The sequence below is a fragment of the Amblyraja radiata genome, chromosome 10 (assembly GCF_010909765.2).
Source record: "Amblyraja radiata isolate CabotCenter1 chromosome 10, sAmbRad1.1.pri, whole genome shotgun sequence".
NCBI classification, from domain to species: domain Eukaryota; kingdom Metazoa; phylum Chordata; class Chondrichthyes; order Rajiformes; family Rajidae; genus Amblyraja; species Amblyraja radiata.
Window position 1 is genome coordinate 19,102,752 of NC_045965.1, and position 15,889 is coordinate 19,118,640.

The 15,889-nt window shown below is 41.7% G+C and overlaps 1 protein-coding gene across 11 annotated transcripts in view; it reads right to left on the minus strand.

The window, feature by feature from the left end:
- The window catches only part of dock7 (dedicator of cytokinesis 7), a 132,244-nt gene that overhangs the window by 12,307 nt on the left and 104,048 nt on the right, over nt 1–15,889 (minus strand). For 6 of the 11 annotated variants that reach the window (XM_033028260.1, XM_033028259.1, XM_033028263.1 and 3 more), the window contains 9 exons: nt 15,362–15,458; nt 13,080–13,214; nt 11,939–12,091; nt 11,661–11,819; nt 10,421–10,521; nt 7,285–7,477; nt 4,794–4,937; nt 3,835–3,966; nt 3,568–3,582 (listed from right to left, as the gene is read on the minus strand). In XM_033028260.1, coding sequence (XP_032884151.1) covers nt 3,568–3,582; nt 3,835–3,966; nt 4,794–4,937; nt 7,285–7,477; nt 10,421–10,521; nt 11,661–11,819; nt 11,939–12,091; nt 13,080–13,214; nt 15,362–15,458 — 1,129 coding nt within the window. Of the gene's footprint in view, nt 1–2,640; nt 2,846–3,567; nt 3,583–3,834; nt 3,967–4,793; nt 4,938–7,284; nt 7,478–10,420; nt 10,522–11,660; nt 11,820–11,938; nt 12,092–13,079; nt 13,215–15,361; nt 15,459–15,889 lie in introns of those variants that run through there. The other 5 variants (XM_033028261.1, XM_033028257.1, XM_033028255.1 and 2 more) reach the window with 2 other exon arrangements.

Consider the following 15,889-nt stretch of genomic DNA (forward strand, 5'->3'; position numbering starts at 1 on the left):
TTGCCCCCGATAGACCGTGGGCCGAGGTGCTTTTTCGTTTCATTTCGTGACCCAAATCACGTATCTACCTGTATTTATAACGAATTGTGTAAAAATATTATAGAATTCATACCTGAAACTCGTCAAGAACAAAACCTGCATATATTTTTTAAATATGAGAAAAATCTCAAATTTTCCGAGCAATAATTGTCCAATCAAAGCACGTTTGACATTGAGTCGGACGCCAATCACGCGCTTTGTTTCATGCTAGCTAGGCAGCGAGCACACTGGGATCATGGCTGCCTCCTAATAACATCACAAAAATAGCAAGGTTTCGAAGGAAGAAAGGTAATGCTAACATTTTGTATTACAACTGATTTATCTTTGTAAAGTTATAATGTTGAGAACTGAAATAAAAATCATAAATAAAAATGTAGAGCTAGGGTTAGGATTAGGGTTAGGGTCAGCGTTATTGTCAGGGTCAGGGTTAGGGTTAGGCATTTTCCTCTCAGTGGAAGAGGGTTAGGGTTAGGGCAACCTATGGCCCACGGGCCAGATCCTGCCCGTAACCCGAAAACATCCAGCCCGCAGACGTTTTTTTTTCTTCTGAGGACTTCCGTGACGGAGCCGGAACTATGGGGGTGCTGAAGGCGGCCCTGGGCCAGGCAGCAGGGGGTCAGTCAACGGTCGGGCAGTCGGCCAGCCGGTGGGTGCAGTGAGGGGTTGGTCGGGCAGTCGGCGGGTGCTGTGAGGGGTTGGTCGGCCAGCCGGTGGGTGCTGTGAGGGGTTGGTCGGGCAGTCAGCCAGCCGGTGGGTGCTGTGAGGTGTCGGTCGGCCAGCCGGTGGGTGCTGTGAGGGGTCGGTCGGGCCGTCGGACGGCCGGTGTTGCAGCGAGCGTTCGGGCGGACTGACGGAGCTGGCACTATGCGGGTGCTGAAGTCGGTCCGGGCGGCGTGCAGGGCAGAGCTACTCCCCACCATGTTGACATTCGGTGTAATCGTGGCGTCGGGTGGGCTGCTGCTGATGATCCAGAACGGCATGCTGGCTGAGGGGGACGCGCTGAGCGGCCACATGTACGGAGCCCGCAGCCGGTCCCAGATCGGCTCCAGCTCCAGTCGTTGGCAACTCTGGAAGAGGGCGGCGGGTTAGGGTTAGGCATTTTCCTTTCAGTGGAAGATGCCTTAGCCTTCCCCCAGCCCGGCACTGCCCCAGTCCCACTGTGGCCGTGACCCCCATTCTGCACACTGGCAGTCAGTGAGGTTCAGTAAACTGGGGAATGCACAGGATCTGCCCTCACCCATTTATTAGGCGGGTTCAGGAGCCGGTGAAACCCGGGACCTCTGCGGCAGTCCCGTATGCAATGTTCCCATATACCTATATATTATTGAGCACAAGAGGGCGCTATTACTTTTCCTAATTAGCTTAATTAATTAGTGTGTAACTTTTTGCACTGACGAGTTATGAATTCCTTATCAATAGGTAGACAAAAAGGCTGGAGAAACTCAGCAGATGAGGCAGCATCTGCCTCACCCGCTGAGCTTCTCCAACCTTATTGTCTACCTTCGATTTTCCAGCATCTGCAGTTCTTTCTTAAACAATTCCTTATCAATGATGTTTTATCTAAATCTGTGCCAAATTTCAAATAGATATCAGACATGGGTCACAAAAGTTGAAATCTAGAGCCCTTTTGGCACCTCGACCCACGGCCTGTGATAATCTTCCTCTGTGCAAGAGAACTATTAAGGGCCTGTCCCACTTAGGCAACTTTTTAAGTGAGTGCAGGAGACTCTGTGAAATTATACTTTTACGAATAATGAGAAGAGGCACTATAAACCTGAAGGCAGAATTTAAAAGGAAAAGAGAGATCTGGGACATACAAGCACTGTTCATTGAATGGGTAGGGTAGGGAGGATCCTGGGCTTCATAAAGAGAGACATAGAATACAAGAATAAGGAAATCATGGTCATATTTGGCCCTGTTTAAGGAACGATGTCACAGGCTTTTTAGTTGGCAAGGTAAAGATTTAGTAAAATTATTCCAGTAAAAGAGGCATTTGTTGTGTGGATATAATGGAGAAGCCGGTCCTGTTCTCCAAAGAATTGGAGATTGTCCCAGAATCTGAAAGAGATATTTTTAGTCAGCCAGGTAGATAGCGAGAGGCAGAATCAAGAACCAGAAAATCTAAATGAATTGGCAACAGAACCGAATCAGATGTGTGGAAAAGCCTTTTTTACACAGTGTCTGGGTCAAATTAGAACCACACTGCCTGGGAAGGCAGAGTAGGATAAGTGTATGAACGGAAAGAATGGGGAGAATGGGGTAGTGCTCCTACATAATGACTGTGTGGATGTGAAGCACACAATGACTTTCTTCTAAAAGTAAGAATGTAATTGCTCTATCTGGCACATTTGACAATAAAACACTCTTGACTATACTATACCTATTCTGTGATAACTGGATATGAAAGCTTTGTGGTAACTAACTGTCAGGATTTTGCCTCAATTGAATTTATTCGAGTGAACAAGTAATTGCTGCAGTAATCAACATAAACAGGAGAGGATTTGGCAAAACTGATGGTCCTGGAATAGGGTTGTTGGCTTCACCTTTTACTCTGCTAAAGTCAATAATAACTACAGATAAAAAAGGTTTTGGGAGTGAATATTGACGAATGATTTGAATATTTATTCACATAAAGCACCATCTTGATTCTAACAAAATGAACACAGGTAGGTGGGATGCAATACTTTGTGCAATACAGGAAAATAAAATAAAACGTGTTGAATTATAGCAAATTTAATTTCTTTCCCCCAACAAGGACTGCTCAGTGATTGCATCAGCTATTGCAATAGATCAACAAAGTGCAAAACTTACCACAATAGGAAAGTAATAAAAGTGGGAAGAAGGGGCCACCACCAGGGCGAGCAAAAAAAGGAGAGAGGGGAGAAAACATAAATTATTTTAATCAGGGCGGGGATCTTTGAAACAAAAATAGCAATAAATTCCAGCAATAAAAGTAAATTAAAAAGACAACATCAATCAAACACACTCAAATAGCACAGCAGAGCAGGCAGCATCTGTATAAGAGGGTTAACATGTACACACCACAAGATAAGTGATCAAGATGTAAAGGAAGCTAACAGTGATCACCATTGGACAGGCAAACAGGCTAGTAATGTACTTTACCATGCAATGTTGCGATGTGTGACTCGTGAATAATGAAGGCAAACAATTGCATTGAAGAAAAAATGTATAAGTCAGAACTAGAACAAATAATAACCTTACTGCCAATAGCAGTGAGAGGCAATAAGATGTCTGTGAAATAAAAAATAAATAAAAGCTAGCGATGATGGAAGTGACTCATTCACAGGACTCTTCATTAGTGAGAAAATGTTTATTTGACACGCACTGTCTGTGAGATCTGTTCTTTTGAAAGCATTTCATATGACCTCAGCAGAAGAATTTACAATTCTGAGATCAAAAGAAATGACTTCACAACAGAATCCCCACAGGCAGCACACACGGGCAAAGCATTCGCATGAGTCTCAGAATAAACATTAGTGCTCCAACATCAACTGAAGTGATACCTACCTCCCAGCCAGTACTCTGTGTAATAGAAAGTAGAGTCATGTCAAATCGTCACAAAACAGATAACGTTCCTGGAAAATTAGGATTAGCATGCACGTTCAATTTAAACCTAAACTTCCAGATACATGATTCCAAATGCGTAATTCTTACAGGAAAACTGACTTAAAGTCAATACTTTTGCTAAGAACTTACCTATATCAAATATTTTCAATTATATTTTTTCCAAAACATCTGAATTTACATTTAACCAAAGACTGTAAGGTTAATTACCTGATGAACTATTTTGCTGAATGCATCTTGGAGTCTACCATGAATAGCCGCTAGTTTTTTTGCATCACGATTAGCCTCGTGGATTGGAATTAGAACTTTGTAAACTTCATTAACTGCCTCGTACATTCCAGCCTGTTATTCGAAAGTCCGAAATTATTAACAATAGCAAGAGAAAAATGAGCCTCATATAATATGCAACAACCTTACTCAAAGTAAGTTATGAATTCACAGAAATCAACAATCATTCAGGGAATGTTTTCTTATACAACCTTAACCAGCTTCTTCCAGCATTATTTCTCTGTGTCTGTTTGCTGTCACTGTTCTGAAGTGTGTAACATCAAACACAGCTCAGTTACATATAGCCCATGGTATCCTGTAGTCTTGATTGCTGCTGTAGAATCACCTGTCTGTCACCCGAACTATCGAGTCTCCTCCACTTTAGCTCTGCCTGACATTACCTTTCACTGCTGTGCCTCAGAGACTGACTCAGTGCCACAGACCTGACTGCTGCTGCTCATCCCTGACTTCTCAGCCACCCCCCCACCCCCCCAACAGTATCCAAATCTGTTTTGAAGGAGAATGGACACAAGGGTCACCTGCACTTTCTGTCTACTACTTTTCCTCACGGTCACCCACTACCCTTTTCCTGTACCTTAGGTGTGACCACCTCATCATAACTTTGATCTGTGAAGCTCTCATTCTCCCGTATGATCCTGAGGTCATCCAGCTGCAGCTCGAGTTCCCCAACTCATCTTTAAGGAGCAGCACCTGGACACACTTCCCACAGGTGTAGCCAGTGACACCAGCAGTTTCCCCGACTTCCCACATTCTGCAGGAGGAACATTGCACCTGCCATCACTACTCATTCACATGTAACTTGGTCTGGTGCCCTTCATGGATACCATTCCACTCACCAAGACAGCAACACAAGACAGCTACGAAATTGGAACAATATATACCATTGAAAACAGGTCGGCGGCTTGCTCCATCAATCCCACAAGACCAGCTTCTGTAAAATACTTCCCAGAGCAGATCCCTTCCTCATCTGGTGAAAGGACATCATCAGAAACTGCAGACTCCTCCAAAACATTGAAAGAGATGTTCTGGAAGGAAACATAACAAGATACAAATTTCAGATGATTGCAATGACAAAAACACATTTTACCATATGCTTATTATAGAGTCTTACATTGTGGAAACATGTCCTTGACCCCATCTTGCCCACATCTGCCAACATGTCCCATCTACACTGATCCCACCTGCCTGCATTTGGTCAGTCTGTCTGTCTGTCTGTCTGTCTATATATATATATATAACTAAAAGTCTCATATTGTATGTATGTTTGTATGTATGTTCCCGAAATACAGTCAAAACGGTACACGATAGTACAACAATTTTAGGGGCGCCTTACTCACCATTCGCCTGCGGTGTGCAGTATCAACTTTCGTTATATTTTAAAAAGTAAATCACTTAAATTTTTTTTAATGAACTTTATATTGTGAATGGGACAAGTTTCAATGTGGCCGTCGCGCCTGCGCAGTGCGCTCCCACTAGCCAGGCCCGTCAGCCGCGCTTACGCAGTTGGGGGAGGGTTGCCAGGCCCAGCGCCATTTTCATCTAATACTTCCGTGTGCACTTAACTGGCGTCACAATGGCAACCCGACGGGCCGTCTAGTATATCCCTCTAAAACTGTTCTATCCATGTACCTGTCTAAATGTTTCTTAAACGTTAGGATCGTCCCTGCCTCAACTACCTACTTGGTAGTTCATTCCATACAGCTACCACCTTTTGTGTCAAAAAGTTACCCCTTGGGTTCCTATTAAATCTTTCCCCCTCACCTTAAACCTGTCCTCTAGTTCTCGATTCCCCTGCTCTGGGCAAGAGACTCTGTTCGCCTTCCTGATCTATTCCTCTCATGATTTTATACACCTCTATAAGATCATCAACCCTCCTGTGCTCCAAGGAATAGAGTCCTAGCCTGCTCAACCTCAATCTATGGCTCAGGCCCTGGAGTCCTGGCAACATCCTCATAATTTTTCTCCAGCTTATATTGATTATAGTCTACAGGTGTACAGTGGAGAGCATATTGACTAGTTGCAAAAGTAGATTGCAAAAAGTGGTGAACACTGGCCAGTCCATCACAAGTACTGACCTCTCCACTATCGAAGGAATCTACAGGAGTCGTTGCCTCAAAAAGGCAGCCAGCACCATCAGAGACCCACACCACCCTGGCCATGCTCTCATTTGTCTCTTGCTATCGGGAAGAATGTATAGGAGCCTATAAACTGCAATGAACTACATGAACTTGGTGTGTGTGGGGGGGGGGGGGGGGAATCATCTCATCCACGTTTGATCTTACCAATTAGGAGAGACCATATCAAGAAAACAAATTGCATCAGACGAGATTGGAGGAGGTGCGTGTCAACCTCTAGCTCACCTGGAAGGGCTGATTGGAGGTGAAGGATGATTGGGCGGACATGTTTGGCATCTGATGTTGCAAGGAAAAGTGCCTGGGGAGGAGGAAGGATGAGTGGGTAGGGTTTAGCAAACCAAGGAGTCAGAGAGAATGGTGTCTGCAGAAAGCAGAAACGGTAGGGGAAGATGTGACTGGTGGTAGAATCACCATTAAATCTCGCAGAAGCGTCAGAGAATAAAGTTTTGGATGCAGAGGCAGATAGGGTGAAAGGTAAGGGCAAGGGGAACTCAACCCCATTTCTATCTGGGGAAAGTGCAGGTGAGAGCAGAGTTGTGGGAAACAGAGGAGGTACATGGATGAAGTTGCCACCAGTATCTCCTCCAGTCAACGCTATTGCTATTGCCCCCGCTCCCTCCAGGAACATAAATTAAACTGGCTGTGATTAGAAAACGCACAGCAAAACATACAGACTTAAAAGGAGAGAGAGAGAAACAAGTTTCAACGTGGCAGTCGTGCCTGCGCAATGCGCTCCCACTTGCCAGGCCCGTCAGCCGCCCTTCATCCATGTATCTCCTCTTAAAGGGAGAGAGAGAGTTAATATTCTAGGTCTATGATCTTTCATCAGAATATTTATCAACCTGGCTGTAGTTCTCTTTCCAAACAAAGGGCTTTAAATGTAGTTAATATGTCTCCATCTGACACAAGTTCACAGCATCACCACACTATACAGGGAATGATCCTGATCTGAAGGTATAAGGGCATTTCTGTAATAACCATCACGTCAAACAATCAAAACAGTCATTTGGCCCAATTAGTCTGTGCCAATGCGTGCACCTTACAGGAACCTCCTTTCATCCTACTTCATTTCACCCTATCAGTACATCCTTTCATTCTCTTTATGGGATGGAACTTCATTTTGCTTCAGGCAACATTAACATTTATCCCAGGAATATCAAAAATGAGAGGATAAAGAAAAAAATCAATTTATACTGGATGATTTTATGCAGATGTGAAAAAACGAATCCTATCTCACCTGGAAGGTCACACATCCAACTGGGAGATACTTGCGATCTTCCAACATACTTAGGTATTCTGCTACAAGTGCTGCTGAATGCACCAGGCACTGTGCTGCTTCAGCACGGTTGCTCTTCTCTGAGTGCTTTCCAGCCATGTTTTGGAGCCATGTTAGACGCAGATCTGGTGAAGTCTGGTACCCTTTAGCAATTCTAACCGACGAAAAATGAAAAAAACATATCAAGCACTGATAAGCTTGCAGGCTCAAATCAAAATAACCCAAGCATACCATTTATTTTTAGTTTTCTTCTTCTCTTCCTTTATCCCATCTCCAAATCTTCTTCTTTTCCCTCCTGAAAGTATCTATTCTTCTCTGCAAGGATCAATTGGGTGCTGTCGAACTCTTAGGCATTTTTCTGAGTCTAAATAACAAGCCATGACTGACTAAAAGGAAGTACCATCTAATCCACAGTGGCCATCTCAGCTGTAAACTGTACAGATTCAACTTTTTGTTTTCACGCTACATGGCATCTTAATGGGTAATCTTGCTGAGATTAGATTATGCAGTGAATCTTGAAATCCTAGTTCCATGACTCAATAATATCCTCGATGGTGGATTTAAATAAGTCTATAGGTACGTCTCTACCCGAGTTATACTTACATTATTTCATCTATTACTGGAATCAGCCAAATAACTGGTTTCCCAGATATTCTGTTTTGTGGTCATTTTAATGTAATTGTTATACACACTTGGTCCATACTTCTAAACTACCACACTGAATCAATTTCCTTTACTGGATATTTCATTATTCATTACAATCTACAAAAATGAAAGTAGGAAAGTTACTGGAAAGGATTCTGAGGGATCAGATATAATTGCATTTGGGAAGACAGGGATTGATTAGGGATAGTCAGCATGGTTTTATGTCATGTGAATTTGATCGTTTTTTTTTAAAGAAGTAACCAAGAAGACTGATGAGGCCAGGGTCATGGATGTAGTCTTTCTGGAGTTCAGCAAGACCACTGATAAAGTTTTGCATGGCAGGCTGCCTGGAAGGTTAGATCACTTGGGTTTAAGAGTGAGCTAGCTAAATGAACACAGAATTGGCCTCATGGAAGGAAGTAGAGAATGGTGGTGCAGGAATTTTTTGGACTGGAGGCTGTACCTACTGGTGTGCCTCAGGAATCGGTGCTATGCGCATTGCTATCTGTATCAATGATTTGGATGTGAATATACAAGGCATGATTATTAAGTTTGCAGAAGACAGTAAAATAGGCGGTAGATTATGGTAATCAAGAATTACAATGCAATCTTGTGGAACTGGGCATGTGGGCTAAGGAATGGCCGATGGAGTTTAATTCAGATAAGTGTGAGGTGTTGCACTTTGAGATGTTGAACCACAGAAGGACCATCATGGTGAACGGTAGGGCCCTGAGGAGTGTTATACAGTAGAAGGGTCTTGGAAAACAAGGACATAATTTCCTGAAAGTGGCATCGTAGGTAGAAAGGGATGGTAAAGAAGGCTTGTGGCACACTAACATTTATCAGTCAGGAAATTAAGTATAAAAGCTGGGAAGTTATTACAGTTGCTCACAAGGTTGGTGAGTCGTGCCAGAAGTATTGTGTTCACCATGTTATAGGAAGGATATCATTAAACTGGATAGGCTGCAGAGAAGATTAACAGGGATGTTGCCAGAACTTGAGGGGCTGAGCTATAGGGGAGAGATTGGGCAGGCTATGACTTGCAGAGTGTTGGAGGTTGAGGGGTGGTCTTACAGAGATGTATAAAATCATGAGAGAAATAAATAAGATGAATGCACAGTCTTTTTTTTAGGTTAGGGAAATCACAAACTAGAAGGCATAGGTTTAAGGTGAAATGGGAAAGATTTGTAAGGAACCAGAGGGGCAAATATTTCACAGTGGGAGGTAGAATATTGAACAAGCTACCAGAGGAAGTAGATGAAGTAGATACAATAACAACATTTAAGTCATTTTAGTGGGTACATGGATAGAAAAGGTTTAGATGGACATGGGCCAAACGTGGGCAAGTGGAACTCACTTTGATGGGGAAACTTGGTCGGCATGGATGAGTTTGGCCCAAAACTCCAGGGAGCTGTATGACACTATGAATGCATTATTTGCAGCACAGAATGATAATAAGTGTTTAAAACTGTATGATAACTGACACATAGTTTGGCAGGAGATGTCATCCATATGGACCTACTGTTCTGCTTGTCCCTTCAGCCAGATGAATGGTAAGTGTGTAGGAAGGGATTACAGATGCTGGTTTACACCGAAGACGGACACAGAATACTGAAGTAACTCAGCAGGACAAGCAGCAGGGAAGGAATGGGTGACGTTTCGGGCCAAGACCCTTCGATGAATAGTAAGTTTTGGCTAGTGGATGGGAACAATTAAAATCACCCAAGTTGAACTATATCCTTCTTTTCTGATATTCCATTGCTCTCATAAATTCTGTTTTGTAACAACTGTTCAAGCGTTTTGTTCTAAAAGGGCTATTTCTGTCATAGTTTCCTTGAGGAAACCTGTTACTGGTCTACCAAATATTACTCAAGATTCAATGGAAATTTCTCACACGGATTCTTAGATGTTTCCGATATTCATGACTAAATATGATTGCTGCCTTTTGGAAGTACCAGCCTACAGACTTTTTTGTTAGCCAAGTTGCCGAACTTACATTTTTTATGTGGGAAGCACAAGAAGAGGCCACTCCCATGCATATTCCTACCACTCGCTTCACTGTTGAAGGATAAACAATCCTCCACCAACTTTCAAACAACTGCACGATTAAATCAGAGGCATGGCAAAAGGAACTCGGGGTGTAGGGCAAGCTGGATACTGAGAGCCAATAAATCTCATGGAAGGCAACGGTAGTGTTGAAAACTCCCAGCTAAGTTCCTGGTCTAGATTTCTATCTAATGATTCCTGCTCTGATGTTATGATGGATGAGTACAGCATGAATGTCTGTTAGCAATTTGATGTCTGAGTGAGGAGCCATGAATATTACTGCCCCTGTGACTTCATGAATTGGAGCCTTGAGAAAAGCAGAGGCTAGCGGAATAAATTCAGAGGAAATGTAGAAAGCATCCTATATTATTAATTTGACAGCCGCTGAACATTTGCAACAATGTACCTGTACATGAGATCAATGAGCATCTCTGGATCTTCTTGGTGTTCTTTCATTTTCACAGTGTCGGAGAGGATCATGTGGAGATTAAAAACCAGGTCCTGCACCTACAACAGAATTAGCACAGTAATAATGAACAGCGGGGAAATGCAAAATATTTACTTCAACCATGAAGAATACCCAAACAGTTCAGGCAATATTCAAAAACAAGCCCAAGAATAAAAATTAGAACACAGAGAATTATAATTTAACCAAAAATATCATGCAAAGCCAAATCAAAGGTTAATTTTAATACTATGCAATAAAAAAACAAATGACTTTGCTAATAAATCAATCACAAATATGCATTCTTAAAATGCACAAGATGACACATGTCCTGAGTTTCAGAGAGTGCCACTCCTTTGATTTAAAAACCTAGTTCTGGTCCAGGTAACTGTTTCCATAGTCCCATATCGTTTACTTCTCTTCCCTAAAGTGCAAATTCATGCTTCCAAAATAGAACGAGGTTATACTTATGTATTTGTTATCCAACAAAGTCCTTCTGACTCCAGTTGGAAGCATTTTATAAATTATGAGGAAAAGATTTTGAAATAAGTGTAATTAGGTTTTAGCTTGTAGCAATTTTGCTAAACAAGGTGGCAGGTTTATGTCCTACTCCAGATACAAGCACGTAATCCATGTTGGTACTCCAGTAAAGAACCGATGATGTTCTGCACTGTACAAGATGCCATCTTTCAGGTAAGAAAGGGTGACATAGTGGAATTACTGCCTCACAGCCTCCAGCAACCCAGGTTCAATCCTGACCTCAGGTGCCGTCTGCTTGGAGTTTGCCAGTTCTCCATGTGGATTTAATCTGATGCTTGTCTCTCCCACAAAACAGACAGGTTAATTAACCACTGTAAATTGCATAGGGAGAATAAAATGGGATTAGAGTAGAGTTGGTATGAATGAGTGCTTGACGATTAGCATGGACTCTGTGGGCTGAAGGGCCTATTTCCATGCCAAGTTTAATCAAGCACCTATCTGCTCTTGCAGGTAGATTTAAAATATATAATTGCTCTATTTGTAATTAAGCTGGGAGTTCGCCAGTTGTCCTGGCCAATATTTATTCTTTAGCCAAATGTCACTAAAAACAAATAATCTGGACATATATCCCACAGATGTATCTAATCTAGATGTGCTGAATTTACTGCAAAGGACTTTGTGATATCCCGTAGTCTTAAATTGTATTATGTAAATAAATTACCTGGTCAGGGAAGGTCGTTTCTCTCAATTCCAGATCCTCCTCGGCATATGTCAGTATTGTCTTTAAAGACCTTCTCAGGAATTCTTCATTAAAATTCTGGGACGTTCCAACCAGCGAGGAAAGGGACATAGTCACTTGCATCTTCACCCGTGCAAAGTTCTGAGAGCAAAAACAACAATTACCTAATGTTCCTACTCAGACTGGATTTTTAACAACAATTAGAAAATATAACATCTGAAAACTTTAAGCAAAGTTCAAATGGTGTTGAAAACTCTTACATTTCCAATCTCAAAGTTTTGCCTCATGAGGAGGTAAAGTGATGCACTGGCATGTGCTCGGATCGTGCCAATACTGCTGCTGCAATGTCGCAGGAGCCTTAAGCAAAGATCAGCACACTGTTCAGTTTCTTCTTCAAAAAGCAGTTCAGGAAACTGTAACAAAGGGGATAAATCAAATTAATCAACTTCTTAAATTCCTTGTTTTTTGTTTTTTGAAAGAAACGATGCATATTTTCTTCAGTTCAATAGAGGTCATCAACATGTACTCTCGCCTTCATAGTAATAAGAAGTATAAGCATATTTTAAACCTGGAGAGTCACAGACATTTAATATGAAGAGTATGTTTCCACCACATCTAAGCTAATGGTAAAGTACTGCAGTCACCTAAATGCCGTCTTTTCACAATGTTTCTAACAGTAGTCTTTCAGTGTTGGTGCATTGCTAGCCTATTGAGACTGGATTTTCGAGTGCATCATTTAAAATAATCAAATATATTTAGCTATTCTAAATTCATCGCTCAGCAATATCCTGTGCTGTCAAGGTAAATTATTAAAAAGTAACATAAAAACAGAAAAAACACTGTCTGTTTAAAGAGATCTGAGGGTGACTGGTGCTTTGCTCTTTTTTCTCAAGTGAAAGAAATTGTTGGATTCTTTCCCTTATACATAATAGTGTGATGTCTGGATGGTAAGAAATTCTTTCCAAACATTTTTCAAATAAATTGATTGGACTGGCATATATTCTCCCATACAATATTGAAGAATCACACCAATGATCTTTTATATTACCAAAATGGAGAATCTAAGCTGGTAATTGGAGTAATGCTACATTCTTGTAGGTCATTGCTTCAAGTATACAGGGTCTGCTGCATCTTGTACTAGATCCATTGTGCAGCTCAACAGAGAAACCCCAACCCAAAGTCTGCAAGGAAGAGTAGGGTTTAGGTTTTACTCTTCTTCTCTCCTTATCTGGCATCTTTTTATCTCTTTTTCATCTCTAATCTTTATCACTTACTCCACCCATCTGCCAATGAAGCCCCTCCCCTCACCTATATCTACCTATCACTTGCTTTGTCCTGCCCCCACTTGTCTTTTTCAGCTCAACAGTCCTGCACGTTAATCCACAACAATGCAACACCTACTTTGGATACCAAGGCTCTCTGTGTCGCAAAACAATGCTGAAGGTAAAGCGCACTCTGGTTACAGGCCATAGTGTGAAGAAGAACCTTCAGGACTCCTCCAAGCACACTCTCCTTAGACTCTGTCACTGAAACAGTCTGTAGCAAGAGAAAATAAAGATTACATTCACAATTTTAAAAATCTGATATTCAACAAAAGGTTTTATATTGTTGTAGTGCCAGAGAGTCAGAGCTGTAGAGCATGGAATCAGGCCCTTCATCTTACCTTGTCCATGTCTACCAAGTTGGCATATTGAGCTAGACCCATTTGTCCACAGATGGTCTATGGCCCTCTAAACCTTTCCTTTCCATATATTTGTCCAAATAAAATTGTAATTGTACTCACTCTATGACTTGAGTAGCCTGAAAATTGTGAGCACCAAGTACAGAAATAGCTTCTTACCATCAACCATCGATGTAACAGCATGCTCATTGATCCTGGGTGTACAGAGTGTACATCAGCTGTGGAACAGGTTAGATGTAAAGCTGTCCCAGCCAATACTATCCCAATGTCATGATAATGTACAACGCATGATTAGTAAATTTCCAGATGATACTAAAGAGGGTGGTATAGTAGATAGCGAAGATGGTTATCAAAAATTACAGAAGCATCTTGATCAGTTGGGCAAGTGGGCTGAGGAATGGTTAATGGAGTTTAATGCAGATAAGTGCAAAGTGTTGCATTTTTGGGAAGTCAAACCCAGGACAGGACCTTCACAGTGAATTGCAGGGCTCTGGGGGATGTTGTAGAACAGAGAGATCTAGAGGTTCAGTCCATAGTTCCTTGAAAGTGGCACCACAGGTTGATAGGGTGGTCAAGAAGGATGGTCAAGAAGGATGGTCAAGAAGGCTTTCGGAACATTAGCCTTCATCAGTCAGGGTACTAAGTAGGGAATGTCATGTTACAGTTGCACAAGACATTGGTGAGGGCACACTTGGGAGTGTGTGGGAAGGGACTGAAGCTGCTGGTTTACACCGAATATAGACACAAAATGCTCGAGTAACTCAGCGGGGCAGGCAGCATCTCTGGAGAGAAGGAATGGGTAATGTTTTGAGTTGCGACCAGTTGCGTTCAGGTGCTGAGGGGTGATCTTATAGAGGTACAAGATAATGAGGGGAATAGATAGGGTGAACACACAAGAGTCTTTTGGCCAGAGTAGGAGAATCAAGAATCAGAGGACATAGGAATAAGGTGATGGGGGAAAGATTTAATAGAAACCCGAGGGGCAACATTTTCACACTTCCGTCAGAAGGGTGTAGCTAATTTCCTCTGATATTCAACAGCATTTCACATTGGGTGTATGGAACAGGCTGCCAGAGGGGGTAGTTGAGAAAGGTAATGTAATAACATTTAAAAGACATTTGGACTAATGTAGATGGGGTACCTTGGTCGGCATGAACAATTTAACCGACGGGCCTGTTTGCATGCTGTATGACTCCATGCATGGCAGTTAGTCAACTTCAGATCTATTAAGTATCAATGATGTAAAATAATTTAAATCTCCAAAACGCATTCCCACATCACCATGTGACCAATCACATAGTTTACATATATTTATGTTTTTTAGAGGCACTTCTTTTTAAAATTCCATTTCCATTTGCCAATTCTAAGAAAATTTAACATTTTGGAAAAATAGCGATATACCAATTTTCACAAATGAATAAACGAGCCTTTCAACCCCTTAACGCAACCTGAATTTGTCAAGATCTCAAAGTGGAAGACACTGTGAACTAGATTATATTTCATCTAGGTTAGAGTGCAAATAAGAAAGGTTGTTGAAATGATGCCAAATAACACAAATGCGCTGCAGATTGTGAAGATCTTTCTTTGTTCCAGCAACCCAGGTTCAATTCTCTTGCTGTTTGTATGGGATTTCAATGTTCCGCCTGTAACTGCATGAGTTTCTTCTGGGGGACTGCAGTTTCTTCCCACATCCAAAAGACATGCTGGTTGTTTGACTAAACTATTCCCAGTGCGGATGGCTGTTGGGAGAGTCAGAATGGAGGAAATGATAATGGGCATATCAGGAAGAGCAGGTCGCATGCAAATAAGTGAGGGAATAGGATCAATGGGATTATTCTGAAACCCATCATGGACTCAATGGGCCAAGTGGCCTCCTCCTATCTCATACAGCCAAATGAACAAAAAGTGAAAATAGGTGTCTTCAGCAGAACATTGCCAACTCTATCATTGGTACTTCCCCGTACCTTTGGGTTTGCTCGTATCTAAATTATTCTTCACTTACCTGAACAACTATTTCCAAAGTATCCAAAATAATAAGGCTTGCTTCTGTTGCGAGGTTACCGTCAATCAGTGCTTCATGTTCCAACTCTGCCCTTGATCTGCCATATACAAATATAGAGTCAGAAATTGTTCACACTTTTGCATGGTATCCTAAAATGTCATGAATTCAGCCATAATTTAAAGGCTAATTTAATCTGAAGGATTATCATGTTGTGTGCTTTGAATTTCGTCTTTGTGAGCTAGAAATTCATTATAATGTAAAACTAATATTTGAAATCAAGATATTTTGGTTAGCCTTCAGTTTTCTTCCTTATGAGTACTTGGTGTTTCCATGAATTGATTCCAAAAACAGCAGACTCCAATGCCTCCCTAGATTTTGTGCATCCTGTGGTAGGCCTGGAAGCCAAACCGTTTCCATCTTTTTATCTCTCAGTAAATCTGCAGAATTCAGTGGTAAATGATTTGAAATACAATATGTTGGGTAGTGATTACCCCTCGGGATGCTAATAACAAATTGCATACTTACTGC